The sequence below is a fragment of the Suncus etruscus genome, chromosome 6 (assembly GCF_024139225.1).
Source record: "Suncus etruscus isolate mSunEtr1 chromosome 6, mSunEtr1.pri.cur, whole genome shotgun sequence".
In the NCBI taxonomy this organism is placed as follows: domain Eukaryota; kingdom Metazoa; phylum Chordata; class Mammalia; order Eulipotyphla; family Soricidae; genus Suncus; species Suncus etruscus.
In genome coordinates, this window is record NC_064853.1 from 41,333,826 (window position 1) to 41,352,340 (window position 18,515).

The 18,515-nt window shown below is 42.7% G+C and overlaps 1 protein-coding gene across 1 annotated transcript in view; it reads right to left on the reverse strand.

Moving 5' to 3' along the window:
- LOC126011034 (protein argonaute-3) overlaps window positions 1-18,515 on the reverse strand; it is a 122,638-nt gene that overhangs the window by 15,717 nt on the left and 88,406 nt on the right. Inside the window, exons 9-13 of the mRNA XM_049774695.1 lie at window positions 17,324-17,443; window positions 9,332-9,454; window positions 8,666-8,799; window positions 7,206-7,390; window positions 1,594-1,753 (exon numbers count right to left, since the gene is read on the reverse strand). Of these exons, the coding sequence (XP_049630652.1) occupies window positions 1,594-1,753; window positions 7,206-7,390; window positions 8,666-8,799; window positions 9,332-9,454; window positions 17,324-17,443 (722 nt within the window). The remainder of the gene's footprint in view (window positions 1-1,593; window positions 1,754-7,205; window positions 7,391-8,665; window positions 8,800-9,331; window positions 9,455-17,323; window positions 17,444-18,515) is intronic.

The following is an 18,515-nucleotide window of genomic DNA, read 5'->3' on the forward strand; positions in this document are numbered from 1 at the left end:
CTCATGACTGACCCAGATTCAATCCTTAGCACCCCAAATATTTCTGAGTGCCATGTGTGAGCCCTAAGTTCAGAACAGAAGCTGAGTACTGCTGATGTGACTCCAAAAATACAGAAATGAAACCAAAAGGAAACCTGTAGTTCAATTCTCCAAATAACAGCCTCTTTCCCTGATCCCTGGATCTAAGTAAGCCTCAATGCCTCCAACTTCCAAGAGCTGGAGAATGGAGAGTGATGCAATAAGAACACTTGCTGTCCTGTACAGAAATGGGTTATACTAACGTACCATATTTTTCGCTCTATAAGATGCACAGCACCTGACCATAAGACACACATAGTTTTTAAAGGTTCTCCTCCCCTGCACTCAGGCTTCAGTTCCAGGTGGCATTCGTCCCATAAGATGCAAATTTTTTTTTGGGGGGGGGGAGAAGGAAGTACGTCTTATGGTATGAATAATAAATACAGTACTTCCTGCTCCCACCTCTCTTTTCAACATTTTTTAGGGTTGGGAAATACACCTGGCAATGTTCATGGCCTACTTCTGGCTCTGTGCTCAGGAATTCTTTCTTGGAAGTGCTCAGTGAAAGCAGATGTGGTGCCACAGATCAAAAGGAGATCAGCAGCATGCAAGGAAAGGACTTAAAATTCTGAATTATGTTTCTGGCCCCATTTCCTCTCTCACTTTCTATATGTGTGGCCTATGACAGCAGGTTGGAGATGACTGTTAAATGAGAGCATCCTTCAAGCTGGGCTTTCTAAGAAGTGAGAAATCAAACTCCCAGAATTTTCAGGGACAAGAAGAGAGTATCTGCTCAGTAAGTAACAAGGGGTACGGGACCCCCTTCATCCTTTCCTCTTTTGTTTTTGGTTTTTGAATTATACCCAGCAATGTTTAGGGTTTACTCCTAGCTTACTGAGTGATCATTCCTGGTGAGGCTGGGAGACCATGCAGGGTACTGGGGATTGAATGAGTGGAAGGCAAGCACCCTACCCATTGTACTATTACTATAACCTGGCAGGAGTTTTTATTTATTTAATTTGCTTTTTGAGTCATACCTGGTGGCACTCAGGGATTACTCCTGGCTCTCTGCCCAGAAATCGCTCCTGGCAGGCACGGGGAACCATATGGGATGCCAGGATTCAAACCACCATTGGTCCTGGGTTGGCCGCTTGCAAGGCAAATGCTCTACCGCTGTGCTATCTCTCCAGCCTAGGGTGTTTTATTTTTAAGTTTCTAGGTCACACCCATTGATGTCCAGGGTTTACTCCTGGCTTTTGCACATACAAATTACTATGAACAGTGTTCAGGGACTATATGGAATTCTGGGAATAGAACCCAGGTCAAGCATGTATAAGACAAGCGTCTTATGGGATTTACTATTTCTCCAGCCCCCTGCCAACCCTGTGACCCTGCAGGAAACTTTCTAAGGAAATCTCAATTTTGTTATTCCAAACTCCTTTTTTTTTTTGCCTACTTGAGTTATGACAGGCATCACTGAAGCAAGCAGTCTCTTACACAGAACTTAGGGCAATATATTTAACAAATTAAGGTATGAAAAATAATGAATATTTAATTGTGACTAATGTGGCTTACCTTTGATGAGGTACAAGAATATTATTAATCCCTCCGAGTTTAACATTTATCTTTAGGCACAGGTTTGAGAGAGTTTGAGGAGAAGTTTTTATTACATTTTTGACTTGGACACACTGTGTAGCCATTCCCAAAAGTGTGTCTCCTACACGTTTCACCTCAGCTGTGGAACAAATGCAAATAAATAATTAGAAAAAATGGTAACCTCTACTGAGAATTGATTTCCACTGTCTACCTTAAAATACATCACTATATTATTCAAAATTTGAAAAAAAGGACTTACTGAGCTGCAAAAAAAATTTAAAATACATATTACTATGAGAAACAGATCAGAAAAAAGGAATATACAACAGGACTCTAACCACATGATAGTATTTGGAAGGGCAAAACTAGGGAGACATGAAAACACCAGTGACTGTGAGAAGTCTGAAAGATAGGAGATAAGGAGAAGGAGCAGAGGGGATTTTATTTAACTTACTTGGTTTTGGGACCTCACCCCAAAATACTCAAGGCTTATTACTGATTCTGTGCTCAGGGGACCATATTTGATGCTAGAGATTAAACATGGATCAGCTATGAGCAAGGCAAGTACCTTACCACCGAACCATCTTTCCAGCTTGTCTCATTTTTAAAAACCAGTTTTTCAGTCTTACAGGTAATATGAAAAATTTTGCTCAGAGAGATTTTCCAATACCACGAATTATTTTATTCATTTATTTAATTTTAGTTTTTGGGTTAAACCTGGCGACGCTCAGGGTTTACTCCTGGCTCTGTGCTCAGAAATCCCTCCTGGCAGGCTCGGGAGACCATGTGGAATGCTGGGATTTGAATCATCATCCATCCTGAGTCGTCTGCATGCGAGGCAAACGCCCTACCGCTGTGCTATCTCTCTAGCCCTGAATTATTTTATTTAGATATATTTTGGGGGAGTGTAAAAGGAGGGAGAGTTCAGTGGCATTAAGAGTCTGTAACCTGGGGGCCTGCGAGGTGGCGCTAGAGGTAAGGTGTCTGCCTAGCAAGCGGTAGGGTAGCCAAGGAACAGACCACGGTTTGATCGCCCACATCCCATACAGGTCCCCGCAAGCCAGGGGCGATTTCTGAGCGCATAGACAAAAGTAACTCCTGAGCATCAAATGGGTGTGGCCCAAAAAACCAAAAAAAAAAAAAAAAAAAAAAAAAAAGAGTCTGTAACCTGGGGCCAGAGAGATAGCACAGTGGTGGTGCCCTACGGAGCAATTTCTGAGCATAGAGCCAGGAGTAAACCCTGAGCGCTGCTGGGTGTGACCCCCCCCCCCAAAAAAAAAAAAAAAAGTCTGCATTCCAAGTGTGAGGCCATAATCTCAGTCCTTGGTGCTTCAGTCCACAATGAGCGTGGTCCTGGTAGCTCTGCTGTTTTATAATCTCTGACATCACAAGCTATTTCTGGCTACACAGCACCCGAATGTGTAGATACTCATGGATGTGATCCCCAGTGTGCATCCCAGGAGTGAAAATACAATGGGTTGGGAGTATGTCTTGCACGATGACCTAGGCTTGATTTCCCAGCAAGCTATCAGGTCCCCCAAGCTATCAAGTGTTATTCCTGAGCACTAGGAGTAACCCGCTATCAGAGAACCAACAGTAACCCCTCAGCACTTCAGTGCCCCTCTAAAGTATGACAATCCATGGTAAGCACCACAACAAGAATGCGTAGGAGCATCAAAACTAGAGAGTGGGATCTCAAAGAGCAGAGGTGGAAAAACCACAGCTGAAGGAGAGCGATCCTTGGCTAGGCCACAATTAGTTGTGAGCATGACAGCCAGGTGCATGATGATCCTGGTCATTGCAAGAATGACTACAACAGAAGAAATGGAAGGAGGCATGGGGAAACCAACATGAACCCTATCTTTTCTGGAAATCCTGAACATATACTTTTTTGGGGGTTGTTGTTTTGTTTTTTTGGGTCACACCTGGCAGCGCTCAGGGGTTACTCCTGGCTCTGTGCTCAGAAATCGCTTCTGGCTGGCTCGGGAGACCATTTGGGATACCAGGATTTGAATCACCATCCGTCCTGCATCTGTGGTATGCAAGGCAAATGCCTTACCATGTGCTATCTCTTCAGCCCCCAGAACACATGTTTTGATGCAAAGGATACTGTTAATTTATAATGCCTTTAATAGTGCATTAAAACATAAAATTTGGGGCCGGAGAGATAGCATGGAGGTAGGGCATTTGCCTTGCATGCAGAAGGACGGTGGTTCAAATCCCGGCATCCCACCCATATGGTCCCCCGAGCCTGCCAGGAGTGATTTTAGAGCACAGAGCCAGGAGTAACCCCTGAGCACCTCTGGGTGTGACCTAAAAACCAAAACCAAAAAACAAACAAACAAACAAACCCCTCCACACCCCCCAAAAAGAAAACCCCATAACATTCATGACTTATTCACAAGCTCTAGATATTAAAAATGCTCAAAAAGGGGCTGGAGTGATAGAACAGTGTGTAGGGCACTTGCCTTGCATGTGCTCGACCTGAGTTCGGTCACTGGCATCCTATATGGCCCCCTGAGCATGCCAGGAAGGCTTCCTGAGCAAAGCTAGAAGTAGCCCCTGAGCATCACCGGGTGTGGTTTTAAAAAAAGAGACCAAGGGGCCCGGAGAGATAGCACAGCGGCGTTTGCCTTGCAAGCAGCCGATCCAGGACCAAAGGTGGTTGGTTCGAATCCCGGTGTCCCACATGGTCCCCCGTGCCTGCCAGGAGCTATTTCTGAGCAGATAGCCAGGAGTAACCCCTGAGCACTGCCGGGTGAGGCCCAAAAACCAAAAACCAAAAACCAAAAAAAAAAAAAGACCAAAAAAAGCTCAATTATTTGTTACTTTATTAGCATACAATGTCTCCCTTTTTTTTTGGGGGGGGGGAGTTTACACCCAGTGATACTCTGGGGTTAGTCCTGACTATGCACTCAGAAATTACTCCTGGTGGTGCTCAGAGGACCATATGAGATGCTTCTGATTGAACCAGGTTGGCTACTTAGAAGGCAGGTGATCTACTCGCTGTACTATTGATTTGGCCCAATTTTCCCTTATTTTTTGTTTATTTTTAAATTTTCCCCTCCCCCTATTTTTTAATTTTAATTTTATTGAAACTATTGTGATTGACAAAGTCCTTCATAGTTTGGTTTTAGACATACAATGGATCAGGGCCAATCCCACCACCAGTGTCAATGGTGGGATTCCCTCTTTCCAATGTTCCTCAGGTGCACCCCATACCACTTTTCTTGCCCCCCCAACCTGCAGTATAATAGGCCCATTTTAAGTTTAGATTGTTAAAGTTTGGGTCTCTTAATTCCATTATTGTTGCCTTTGGCTTGAATATTCAGTTCTGTCAAATTCCCCCCGACCCCTTTTGTTTTTAGGCCACACCCGGTGATGCTCAGGGGTTACTCCTGCTATGTGCTCAGAAATCACCCCTGGCTTGGGGGACCATATGGGATACCAGGGGATCTAACTGTGGTCAGTCCTGGGTCAGCTGTGTGCAAGGCAAATGCCATACCACCTGCACCACCACTCTGGCTCTAATTTTCCCTTTTTTAATTTGAACTTTTCACTAGTATTTGTAAAAACTGACATTTTCTTATATACTTATTTTGTACTTGGGAAAAATTTTGGCTTACATTCTAAAAATATTACTGTTTCTTTTTTTTTTTTTGTGGTTTTTGGGTCACACCCGGCAGTGCTCAGGGGTTATTCCTGGCTCCAGGCTCAGAAATCGCTCCTGGCAGGCACAGGGGACCATATGGGACGCCGGGATTAGAACCGATGACCTCCTGCATGAAAGGCAAACATCTCACCTCCATGCTATCTCTCCGGCCCTGTTTCTTGTTGTTTCCATTTATAGCAGTCATATTAAATTTCTTTTTATTTTAGTTACATACTAATGACATACATAAAGTTTAACTTTTATGCAATTAATTTTTTTTTTTTTTTGGTTTTTGGGCCACACCCGTTTGACGCTCAGGGGTTACTCCTGGCTATGTGCTCAGAAATCGCCCCTGGCTTGGGGGGACCATATGGGACGCCGGGGGATCGAACCGCGGTCCTTCCTTGGCTAGCGCTTGCAAGGCAGACACCGTACCTCCAGCGCCACCTACCCGGCCCCCTATGTAATTAATTTTAACCATTTAAGTAACTATAATTCATCAGTAGCTTGAAAAATCATACTTTCTTTTTACTTTTCCACTGAGTCAATTTTCATAACTTCATAAGTTACTTACAATATAACAGTTAACACTATGAGTGTTTAAGACAAGTGTCAATCTAGACCAGGGGTCTCAAACTCAACTTACCTGGGGGCTGCAGGAGGCAAAGTCAGGGTGATCCTTGAGTGCAAAGTCAGTAGTAAGTCTTGAACATTGGGGTTGTGACCCAAACAACTAAAACAAAACAAAACAAAAAGATTCCTCTAGGGCAGGGCCACAAAATGTTGTACAGAGGGCTGTTTGCAGCCCGCGGGCCATGAGTTTGAGACCCCTGATTCTAGACTTTATTTACATATAGAAACTTATTCCCTACAACTCTACCATACGAAATAGGTATTATTAGTAATCAAGTTTCACAGCTGAGGACTCAAAGGTATAGTGTGAATAAGAAATTCAGCTATGGGGCCAGAGAGATAGCATGGAGATAGGGCATTTGCCTTGTATGCAAAAGGACAGTGGTTGGAATCCCAGCATCTCATATGGTCCCCTGAGTCTGCCAGGAGCGATTTCTGAGCATAAAGTCAGAAGTAACCCCTGAGCAATGCTGGGTGTGACCCCCCCCCCAAAAAAAAATTCAGAAGTAACCCCTGAGCAATGCTGGGTGTGACCCCCCCCCCCAAAAAAAAATTCAGTTCGGTCAAATCTGAAAGCATACTCTGATGCCAGTGGCCATGTTTTCACTACTGTATCATACTGAGAGTCAATTGGTCTCAATATAGTATTTGATTTTTTTTTTCTTGTTTTTGGACCATACACAGCAGTGCTCAGGGATTATTCCTGGCTCTGTGCTCAATTACTCCTGATGCCCAAGAGACAGTATGGGATGCTAGGGATTGAATGTAGTTTGGCTGAGTGCAAGGCAAGTGCCTTGCTTTTTGTACTATCTCTTTAGCCCCTGTCCCTGATTTTGTTTTTTGTTTATTTGTTCTTGGGTTATACCCATCGGTGCTCAGGGAACCATATGGGATGTCAGGGATCTAACTCTGGGAATAGCCATGTGCAAGGCAAACGACCTACCCGCTATGCTATCATTCTGGACTCTTGGCTCTGATTTCTTAATATATATATGGGGAGAGAGAGTACAGCAGTAAGGCATTTGCCTTGCATAAAGGATGGTGGTTCGAATTCCGGCATCCTGTACGGTCCCCCGAGCTTGCCAGGGGGCGATTTCTGAGCCTGGAGCCAAGAGTAACACCTGAGCGCTGCCCAGTTTGACCCAAAAACCAAACCAAAACAAAAAACAAACAAACAAATATATATATATATTTTTGTATATTTATATATATATATATATATATATATATATATATATATATATATATACTTATATATATAAAGTTCTACAAGGAAGTACTTGAGAAAGAAGGCATTCTATCTTACCATACACTGGTGTCTTTCCTGGTAGGATAACTATGATGAGCTGCAGCCCAGAGTAAGTATTTTTGAGATGCCGGAACATGGGTTCCACACTGTCTGCTCCTTGTGCGTACTTGCAGAAGCAAGGTTGGCCCTGGATGGGCATTCCTGCATCTTTAGAAATCTTCCGCAGCTGGTCTGTGAAGCCCCTAGAAGGAAAAAAAGTCACTAAAAATACAATCTTTTGTCTACTCAGCAACTCCTACAGAGAATTCATAAAAACTTTGGGAAGAAGTGGAAGCACAGATTTTTGGCCCCCCCAAAATCAATCCCTCCCACCAAAAAAAGAACTTAGCTCTAGAGTAGGTTGCTCCAATTCAAGTTTTCTATTTACTAACTATATATTGTACGCATTTCACCATCTCACTTCCCAACTCCCTTATCATAATTACTTCCAATATAGTGTAGGTATGAAGACTGAAGGAGTTTTAAAAAATATTGTAAAGCACTTAAGCATGGTATTCAAGGTTTGGTAAGTGATTCATAAAGTTTAGGTACTATACATTTTCCAATTTTATCCTGACAGAATTCAGGAAAAAGTGACAGGTCAAATTATCATTCTCAATTTATAGATCAAGAAATGGAGTCAGATTGTTAAATATTTCATCAAGCTCCAAAGGCTAGATACATGGCAAAGTCAGACTATGACGTAATCTAGTTTCTTTCTACTGTATTACCTCTTAGAGTAGGGTAGCAGGAGCTTGAGAGAGTAGTGGGTAAGGTACTGACCTTGCATGTAATTAATTTTGGTTTAATTCTCCACCCAGGACAAAAGTAGCATCTGAGCATCAATGTGTGTGACCTAAACTCTTCATCAAACAAAATAAAATCTAGGGTAACTACTAAGACTGTATCCTCAGGGAAAAAAAGAAAGAATATTGGCATGACTTCAATTATTCAGCACCAAATATGGTCCCCCTGAATCACAGGAGTGATCCCAGGAGGCATAGCTATGAGTAAGCCTGAGCACTGCTGAATGTGGCACAAAAACTAAATAAAGATTCAAAGCTTAATATGATTCATATTGCAACAAACTTGTTCAAATATAAGCTAAATTAACTAAAATTTAACTGTCTTCTTATTGTTGTTGAAGGGCTAAATTCAGTGAGTCAGGAGCTACTCCTGGATTGCTAATGGGTGGGAAATGGTCACTCCCCATGATACTTGTCGTAAATTTTTGGTGCCAGGAGTTGAACCTGGGTCTCCCACATGCAGAGCACATATTCAACTCGTTGAGCTGTCTCTCTGGCCCAGAGCTTGGTCCTTGTTGGCAGTGCGGGGGATAAGCATTAAACTCAAACCTTGTACAAATGAGGCAGGTGCTCTATCTGGAGCTCTCTCTCCAGCTGGAGAGTAATTAAAAACCGAGAAACACAGTCTAAATACAAAAATATTCCAAAATTAAGCTAATTGACATGCCTTACTTCAAAATTTCTTCTCTGCACTGCCTCTGTGTGGCAAAGCAGGCTATTGCCCACATTTTAATTTCGACTCCTGTGTGGAATTGTTTCCCTCGCATGTCCCAAACTCCGTGGCTTGGTGTTGCTACTGTCCGATTCTACAGAAAAGGAGAAAGAACAAATGGCAGAAAATAATAAAAAGAACAAATATGGCAAAAATATAACATACAACTTATTTCAGTGAGCTGAGAAGAAACGTTCCAAATCACCAAACTTGATCCTTAGTTAATATTCCACGTTACAGGTTTTTGTTTTTGTTTTTTTGGGCCACACCCGTTTGATGCTCAGGGGTTACTACTGGCTAAGCGCTCAGAAATTGCCCCTGGCTTGGGGGGACCATATGGGATGCCGGGGGATTGAACCGAGGTCCTTCCTTGGCTGGCGCTTGCAAGGCAGACACCTAACCTCTAGCGCCACCTCGCCAGCCCCACGTTACAGGTTTCTAAGTCAATTTTTTTTATTATAAAAACACAAAAATTCCATTAATCTCAAGCAAAGACAATCAACATGAAATTTAAAAATGTTGCTGGAATAATAAAATACTTTCTCAATTTCAGACCTACTAAGATACCTTTCTTTTTATATTTAGAAATGTGTACTACTAATAAAAAAACTATCAAGAGGGTTTACCCGTCCTCCATACTGGAGCATTGGTGCTGGAAGTACACGTCCTGTTACGTGTGCCATCTCATCTCGAACTTTGAATTGAAATTCTTGAACAAATGGATCTGTTTCATAATTTGCACTTCTTACCTAACAACAGGAAAATTTATAGTTAGTTTCAAAATTCCCCTGCTTTAACTCATTAGGACCTTCTAGTTCTTGACTATGTTTTAATATACTCTAGTTAAAGGTTTCCTAACTTGGAAAATGCTTGACATTAAAAAAAAAAAAAAAAGGCTGTAGGGGTAGGAATGTAGCTAAGTGGAAGAACACATCATGATTATGAGGTCTTTGGTTTCATCCCTGGTACCATGAAAGAAAAATAAAAGAAATTCTCTAATTGCAGGTTCCAGATATATTGTATCATTTTATGTCAAGTGGATAGCAAATATTAATAATCCTAAGGCTTCTTTTTCTAATTAATTTATATAATATTTAATAGATATATATTTTTATTTTTTGCTTTCTTGGGCCACACCCTGTGGCGCTCAGGGGTTACTCCTGGCGATGCACTCAGAAATCACTCCTGGCTTGGGGGAGCATATAGGACGCTGGGGGATCGATCTGCAGTACGACCTAGGTTAGCACATGCAAGGCAAGACACCTTACCACTTGCACCACCGCTCTTGCTCCTTAATCAAATATTTAAAAATAAAAAGTGGCACGTGGCTAGAGAGAGTAGACACATTAACATACATGCTCTGCATGTGGCTGATCCCATGCTGATCCCTGGCACCAAAAAGTGCCCCAGACACTGATGAGGTGACCTGGGGGTAATTTCTAGCATTACCTCCTTCTGGCCTGCTTGGCTGAGAATCACTGGGAGTAGGCTGGGCCCCTGTCATGGTATAAAATCAAGACATACTAGAAAGCCAGTATCATTGTTTTACTTTTTTATATGTTTTGGGTCAAACCTGTCTGTGCTCAGGGTTTACTCAGGTATAATGCCTGGTGGAGCTTGGAGGATCCTATGGTATCATGGGGATCAAATGAGATAGCCTGTATACAAGGCCAGTGCCCTACCTGCTGTACTTTCTCTTGATCTCCTAACTTTGTTTTTCAAAATACATTCATGTACATTCAAATAAAGGTAAAAAAAAAAAAAGTTAAGGGGCCGGTGAGGTGGCACTAGAGGTAAAGTGTGTCTGCCTTGCAAGCGCTAGCCAAGGAAGAACCGAGGTTCGATCCCCTGGCGTCCCATATGGTCCCCCCAAGCCAGGGGCAATTTCTGAGCTCTTAGCCAGGAGTAACCCCTGAGCACCAAATGAGTGTGGCCCAAAAAAACCACCCCCAAAAAAAAGTTAAGAAAAGGCAGCAGTCAGATCTCTGAGCAAAAATATATTTAAAGAAACTGCATAATCAAACTATGAAAAAAGAATTTTCCTACTGTAAGTAGAAAACAATGTTTTCTTTTTTCTTTCTTTTTTTTTGATGAGAAAGAGAGTGGGAAGGAGAGGGAGAGAGAGAGAAGGGGAGAGGGAGAAAGGAAAAAGGGAAAGAGGGAGAGGGGAAAAACAGAAAGGAGGAAGAGGGAGAGGGAAGGAGAAAGGAGAGGAAGAGGGAAAGAAGTGAAAAAGGAGTCTCTTTTCTTTCATTTTTTAATTTATTTTGGGTCACATCTGGCAGTGCTCAAGAGTTACTCCTGACTCTGCATTCAAAAATAGCTCCTGGGGCCTGGAGAGATAGCACAGCGGTATTTGCCTTGCAAGCAGCCGATCCAGGACCAAAGGTGGTTGGTTCGAATCCCGGTGTCCCATATGGTCCCCTGTGCCTGCCAGGAGCTATTTCTAAGCGCTAGCCAAGGAAGGACTGTGGTTCGATCTCCTGGCATCCCATATGGTCCCTCCAATAGGGGCAATTTCTGAGTGTTTAGCCAGGAGTAACCCCTAAGCATCAAACGAGTGTGGCCCGGAAAAAAAAAAAAAGCTCCTGGCAGGCTGGGGGACCTTATGGGATGCCGAGAATTGAAGCACTGTCAATCCTGGGTTGGCCCCATGCAAGGCAAACGCCCTACCACTGTGCTATTGCTCTGGCCTTGAAAACAGTGTTTTCTAAATTAGACCTTTATAAATCATTTCCTCAAACTTAAATATTTAGCTGTTCACTTTGATATTTCAGTGCACTTTCAGAGTGAGGCCACAAGAATAATAACACTGGGGCTGGAGAGAGAGCATGGAGACAGAGCGTTTGCCTTGCATGCAGAAGGACGGTGGTTCAAATACCAGCATCCCATATGGTCCCCTGAGCCTGCCGGGAGCAATTTCTGAGCATAGAGCCAGGAGTAACCCCTGAGTGCTGCCGGGTGTGACAAGAAAGAAAGAAAAGAAAAGAAAGAAAGGAAGGAAGGAGGGAGAGGGAGGGAGGGAGGGAGGGAGGGAGAGAGGGAGAGAGAGAGAAAGAGAGAGAAAGAAAGAAAGAAAGAAAGAGAGAAAGAAAGAAAGAAAGAAAGAAAGAAAGAAAGAAAGAAAGAAAGAAAAAAAGAAAGAAAGAATAGCAATAATTGTCAAGATGTGGTTGTATGATATGGCTGCTACAAAACGCTTTAAAATTTTCACAATAACCTTGTAACTATATCTTATAACATGTCAGTCCATCTTTTATTATTATTATTATTATTATTATTATTATTTTTTTTTTTGCCACATTTGGAGGTTCTCAAGGGTTACTCTTGGCAAGCCCAGGGTACCATAGGGGATGCAGGGGATTGAACCTGGGTTGGCCCATGTACAAGACCTATCTTCTCTTTCTCTCTCTTTCTTGGAGACTGATGGTTTGGTCCGCACCCAGTTTTGCTCAGGGACTAAACCACAGTTGACAAAATGCAAGGCAAGTGCCCTTTGTTTTTGCTGCAGTCTCTATTTATTGACTCATTTTACTTTCTATTAGTGATCAAGGGGACTGAAGGTAACTCTGAGGCAGTACTTGGCTAACCAAACCAGTGATTCGGTTTTGAGATTACCTGAGCCATCCCACAGGTGCTGGAGGAAGAAGGCTGAGAGGAGCTTTCAGGAGCCTATCACCATACAAGGTATATAGTCCCATCTTACACTATTTCCCTGGCCCTCTATAATCTTTATTTTAAAGAGACCAAAGTCTGGGGACAGGGATATAGCTCAAGTGAAATAACATTGCCTCTTGAGCAATACTGGACCACCCCAGATCCACTAGCCCAGGTAGGCTGAACTCTGATGAGTGTGACTCCTACTGAAAAGAAAAACAAAAAACAAAATTAACAATAACAACAACAAAAAGAAGTAGGGCTAGAGAGCTAATACAGGGGTTAAGGCCTTGTACACAGTCAACCTCAGTGTAATCCTAGGACCGCCAAGAGTGATCCCCGAGAAACCTGGGTTTAACTACCCCCCAACAAAAAAAGGAGGGCTAAACTAAATTTTAGTAAAGATAAACATATGGATTAAGGACATAGTTAAATGAGGGACTGTCTGAAATCTATATACATTCTGATGCTGGAGTTCACTTCTCATTTCACTTGTCTTCCAGATGCTGGAACTATGATAGGAGAATAGAAGTACATCAATAGGAACAGTAAGTGAATATAGAGAAGTTAGAACACAAACCCTCTGTTTTTAACATTTTTTGGGGGAGGGGGTCTCCCAAGCAGTGCTTAGGGGCCTGGGACTCCTCCCACTAAACAGAAAGTTCAATGCAAGGATCCAAGTCTCTGGGGATAGACTTACTCCCTGAACTATTTCCCAACAAAAAGCCTGTGCTTAACTATTGTCTCCCTGAACAATTTCCAATGAGCTAAATCAAAAAAAAAATTTTTTTTTTTTGGTTTTCGGCCACACCTGGTGATGCTCAGGGGTTTACTCCTGGCTATGCACTCAGAAATTGCTCCTGGTTTGGGGGACCATATGAAACGCTGGGTGGTGGAACCATTGTCAGTCCTTGGCTAGAGCGCAAGGCCTTACCCATGAGCCACTGCTCTGGCCCCGAGCTAAATCAACTATTTATTGAGATTTTATTTTATTTATTTATTTTTTTTGGTTTTTGGACCACACCTGGTGACACTCAGGGGTTACTCCTGGCTATGTGCTCAGAAATTGCTTCTGGCTTGGGGGGGACCATATGGGACGCCAAGGATTAAACCGAGGTCTGTTCTGGATCAGTCACATGCAATCCTGTGCTATTGCTCAGGATTCTATTTATTGAGATTTTATAGAAAATGAGAGATTCTGATCTCTTAAATGTTTTTAACTCTTTTTTTTTTTTTTTTTTTTTTTTAAGGCCACATCCAGCAGTTGCCAGGGATTACTCCTAGCTGTGCTCAGAAATTGCTCCTGGCAGGCTCGGGGACCATATGGGATGCCAGGATTTGAACCACCGTCCTGAGTCATCTGCATGCAAGGCAAACACCCTACCGCTGTGCTAGCTCCCCAGCCCCATTTTTAAACTCTTGTCAGATAGCAGAATAAAAGAAAAATCCATGGTGAGAAGCAGTCTGTTTGATACCAGCTAGTTAAATTTCATATAGTAACTTGTATTCATATTTTTTTTTTGTTTTTTTTGTTTTTTTGGGTCACACCTGGCAGTGCTCAAGGGTTATTCCTGGCTCCAGGCTCAGAAATTGCTCCTGGCAGGCACGGGGGACCATATGGGACGCCGGGATTCGAACCGATGACCTCCTGCAAGAAAGGCAAATGCCTTACCTCCATGCTATCTCTCCAGCCCCTTATTCATATTTTTAATATAAAACTATAGGTAAAAAGCATTTCCCCTCTCTAACTGGCTAACTAAATGAAAGAGCCTATTCTGTAACCTCTTTTCAAAAATTTTGGATTTTTTTGGGCCAAGTGATAGCAAAGCGGTAGGGTATTTGCCTTGCACGCTGCTGACCCAGGATGGACCCAGGTTCGATTCTCGGTATTCCATATGGTCCCCTGAGCCTCCCAGGAGTGATTTCTGAGTGCAGAGCCGGGTGTGGCCCAAAATAAAAACAAAACAAAAAAAACCCCACAAAAATAAGAAATTTTTGGGCCGGAGAGATAGCAGGGAGGTAAGGCGTTTGCCTTTCATGCAGGAGGTCATCGGTTCGAATCCCGGTGTCCCATATGGTCCCCCGTGCCTGCCAGGAGCAATTTCTGAGCCTGGAGCCAGGAATAACCCGAGCACTGCCGGGTGTGACCCAAAAACCACAAAAAAAAAAAAAAATTTTTGTTTTTGGTTTCTTCTTCTGTTTTTGTTTTATTTTGGGAGAAGGGGCTCTGCTTTGGGCTTCCTCTAGGCTTTATGCTGGGCGATCACTCTTTTTTTTTTCTTTTTAAACAAGAAGCAGGGGAGAGGAGTGGTGGAGGAGGAGGCAGAGGAGAGAGAGAAGATGAACAGGGGAGGGAGGAAAAGGAGAAGGGTGGTGGAGAGGAAGGAGAAAGGTGTGGAGAGGAAGGGGTAAGGACCGGGGGTTGGGGTGGGGGAGACAGGGGAGAGGAAGTGGTGGAGAGGGAGGCAGGGGGGAGAGAGAGAGAAGATGAACAGGGGCGGCGATCATTCTTGGTGCTTGGGGGAACCATATGTGGTGCTGAAGATACTAAATGCACATGCAAGGCAACCCACTATACTATTTCTCTTGGCTCTTCCCATGAAAAATTTTTTTGGGAGGGCACATCTGGCAGTACTCAGGGCTTACTCCTGACTGTGTTGAGGTCACTTCTAGTGGGGATTGGGGGATATCATACGAGGTACTGCTGGGGATCCAATCTGGGTTGGTCATATGCAAGGCAAGTGACTTACCCACTGTACTTTTGTCCAGTCCGATTTTAAAAAAATCTTTAAAAGTGCCATGAAAGTGTTGTTTGGCAATATTCATATTCTCAAACTTTTTTCTTTCACTTGATAATTTAGAGAAAAACTCAATGTAGAGATTAAGCTTATTGAAGTTAGAAGATGAAAAAACATTGAATGATCTTGCTCATATGTGTGATAAAAAGAAATATAGGAGGGCCAGAGCAATAGTATAGTGAGTAAGGGACTTGCCTTGCATGCAGCTGACCCAGATTCTATCCCATTTGGTCTTCCAAGCCAGCGAGGAGCGCATAGCCAAGAATAACCCCAAGCACTTCTGGATGGGACCAGAAACAAACAAACAAAAAAGAAACAGAGTGGAGGAATAACAAATGCCCAAAGGCAATAGAAACTGAGAATGGGTCTTCAGTAGGAAGCTGACAACAAGGGGAGTGGGAGTGGACACCCTGGGACAATGATGGAGGAAAGTGGACACTCTGTTGGACATTGTGGTACTAGAATGTTTAATGTATAAAACCCTACCAATAACTAAGCTGAATTGCTTAAAAAAGTATTCAAGGGCCAGAGAGATGGGTACTTACCCAGTAAGGTCTCATACACGACCTATCTACATTTGATCCTTGGCAACAAATGGTCCTTGAGTGATGCCTGAGCAGAGCCAGGAGTAGGGAATTAAGCCCTGGGTGTGGGCCAAAAAATATAAACAGTGCCATCTAATCCCCCAAAAGAAAAAGTATTCAAGAAGAGAGTAAGATCAATTTATTTTTCATTTTGCTTCATTCTCTAAGTCTAATAAATTGATATTGATAGCCTTTCCTACCCCTTCACTTAGAACTTAGTATCTTCTGTGATTAGAGCTGTCTTCTTCTTCTTCTTCTTTTTTTTTTTTCTTAAAATTTAGACATGTCGGGGCTGGAGAGATAGCCCTCCGGTAGGGCGTTTTTGCCTTGCATGCAGCCAATGAGTACAATTGGTGATTCGAATCCAAGCATCCCATATGGTCCCCCAAGCCAGGAGCAATTTCTGAGTAACACCTAAGCACTACTGGGCACGACTCAAAAACAAAACAAAACAAAAAATTTAGATATGTGGAGAAAGAGAAAGAATGAATTTAAGGAGGAAGAAAGGAATGAAGGAAGAAAAGGATAAAGAAGAAAGTAAAAAATGGAAGGAAGAAAGGAAGTTAAAAAGGTGGAAGGAAGTAAGGGAAGGAGAAAGGGAGGAAGGAAAGGAGAAAGGGAGAAGGAGAGAAAGCATGGAGCTGTCTTATCTTTACGCATCCAATTCTCCCCAGCCTGATACACGGGACCAAGCAATCAAGCGTTACTATTTACTATTTCCAGTCAAAGGCTCCATAAAATTTTCATCTTTTCCTTTCTTCTTTTGAATAGGTGGTAATAAAGTTCTGCTACACTAAACTGAAACATTAATTCTAAGAAAATATGCTCTGGATCTAATTAAAGACTGGGTTAAATAAGGATCAGACCCTTCTCAAAGACCCAGGACAACATGTGGCTCTGTGATCCCTTTTAATCCTGATAGTCCCAGAAAGGGTAAAGCATGCTAACAGGGAAAAGAAATGCCCTAGCATTTTTGTAAAACTGCTTTTCATTTAATTTTTTTTTGTTTGTTGTTTCTTGGGTCACACCCAGCAGCGTTCAGGGGCTACTCCTGGCTCCACACTCAGAAATTGCTCCTGGCACGCTAGGGGGACCATATGGGATGCCGGGATTGGAACCACCGTCCTTCTGCATGCAAGGCAAATGCCCTACCTCCATGCTATCTCTCAGGCCCCTAATTTTTTTTTTAAGTTATACCTGGAACTGCTAAGGAATTACTCTTGGCTCTATACTCAGGAACTACTCCTGGTGGTGTTCAAGGGATCATATGGGATGCTGGGAGTCGAACCAGGTTCAGCTATGTACAAGGAAAGCACTCTGCTTCATGTACTCTCTCTAACCTATATCCTAGTGTTTTTTCTTTGTTACATTTTAGTTTGAGGCCACACCAACAATGCTCAATGCTTACTCCTGGTTCTGTACTCAGGAATTACTCCTGGTGGTGCTTAGGGGACCATATGGATACTGGGATTGAACCTAGGACAGCCTGGGCAAGGCAAACACCATATCAACTATACCATCACTCTCCCCCCCTTGCCCAGTATGTTTAAAATTTCCTTTCCTAGGTTTAAGTACTAACCAATCTGCTAATTTCTTCTTGTCTATCAGGTGCAGATCTTGCTGTGGCTTTGATCATTGTGGAAGTTTGATTGTCCGTTAGCTTCTTGATACATCGTTGTCCTGCCACTATATTACAGACCTACAAATGAAAGAAACTTTGTACCATATGCATATGTCCTTTAAAAAAATTTCAGTGTCAATCACGTGAAATCAATTTTTAAAATCAACTTCATTATACCAACTCTTTAAAATATTTTAAATTAAAAAGTCAAGTAATGGGCCCGGAGAGATAGCACAGCGGCCTTTGCCTTGCAAGCAGCCGATCCAGGACCAAAGGTGGTTGGTTCGAATCCTGGTGTCCCATATGGTCCCCCATGCCTGCCAGGAGCTATTTCTGAGCAGACAGCCAGGAGTAAGCCCTGAGCACCGCCGGGTGTGGCCCAAAACCAAAAAAAAAAAGAGTGGGCTCCTATCCCACCCTCACCCCACATACACAAATTTTAATCCTTTAGGTTGAATGAGCTATAGAATAATTAAATCACAGGGTAGTGGGATTTAAAGTAGTAAACATAGATTGGAGCAAGAGTTTCAACTTTTAAAATATGGATTAAAATGATCTTCCTGATCAAGTAATTCATACATAACAAACAATTTACAGTCATATTGTTTTAAAAAATAGCTGGATGAGGGGAACAGGAACAGAGACATAGTCCAGTGGTCTAGGCAATTGTCTTGCAAGTGGCCAACCCTTGATACCATGTATGATCCCGGAGCATCACCAGGAGTGATCCCTGAGCAGTTAGGTGTGTTCTCAAATTTTCCCGCCCCATTTCTCTGTCTTTTGACTAAGATCTTTTGACTAAATGTAGTATCAAATGCCCCCCCAACACATTAAAAAAAAAAAAAAAAAAAAGGGAAGCTGGAGAGATAGTCCAGGGCTTAAAATCATGAATTACGGGCCTGGAGAGATAGCACAGTGGCGTTTGCCTTGCAAGCAGCCGATCCAGGACCAAAGGTGGTTGGTTCGAATCCCGATGTCCCACATGGTCCCCCGTGCCTGCCAGGAGTTATTTCTGAGCAGACAGCCAGGAGTAACCCCTGAGCACCGCCGGGTATGGCCCAAAAACCAAAAAAAAAAAAAAAAAAAAAAAAAAAAAAAAAGTCAAGTAATACCTCATTACAGAATGATAATTAGATCACTATATAATGAT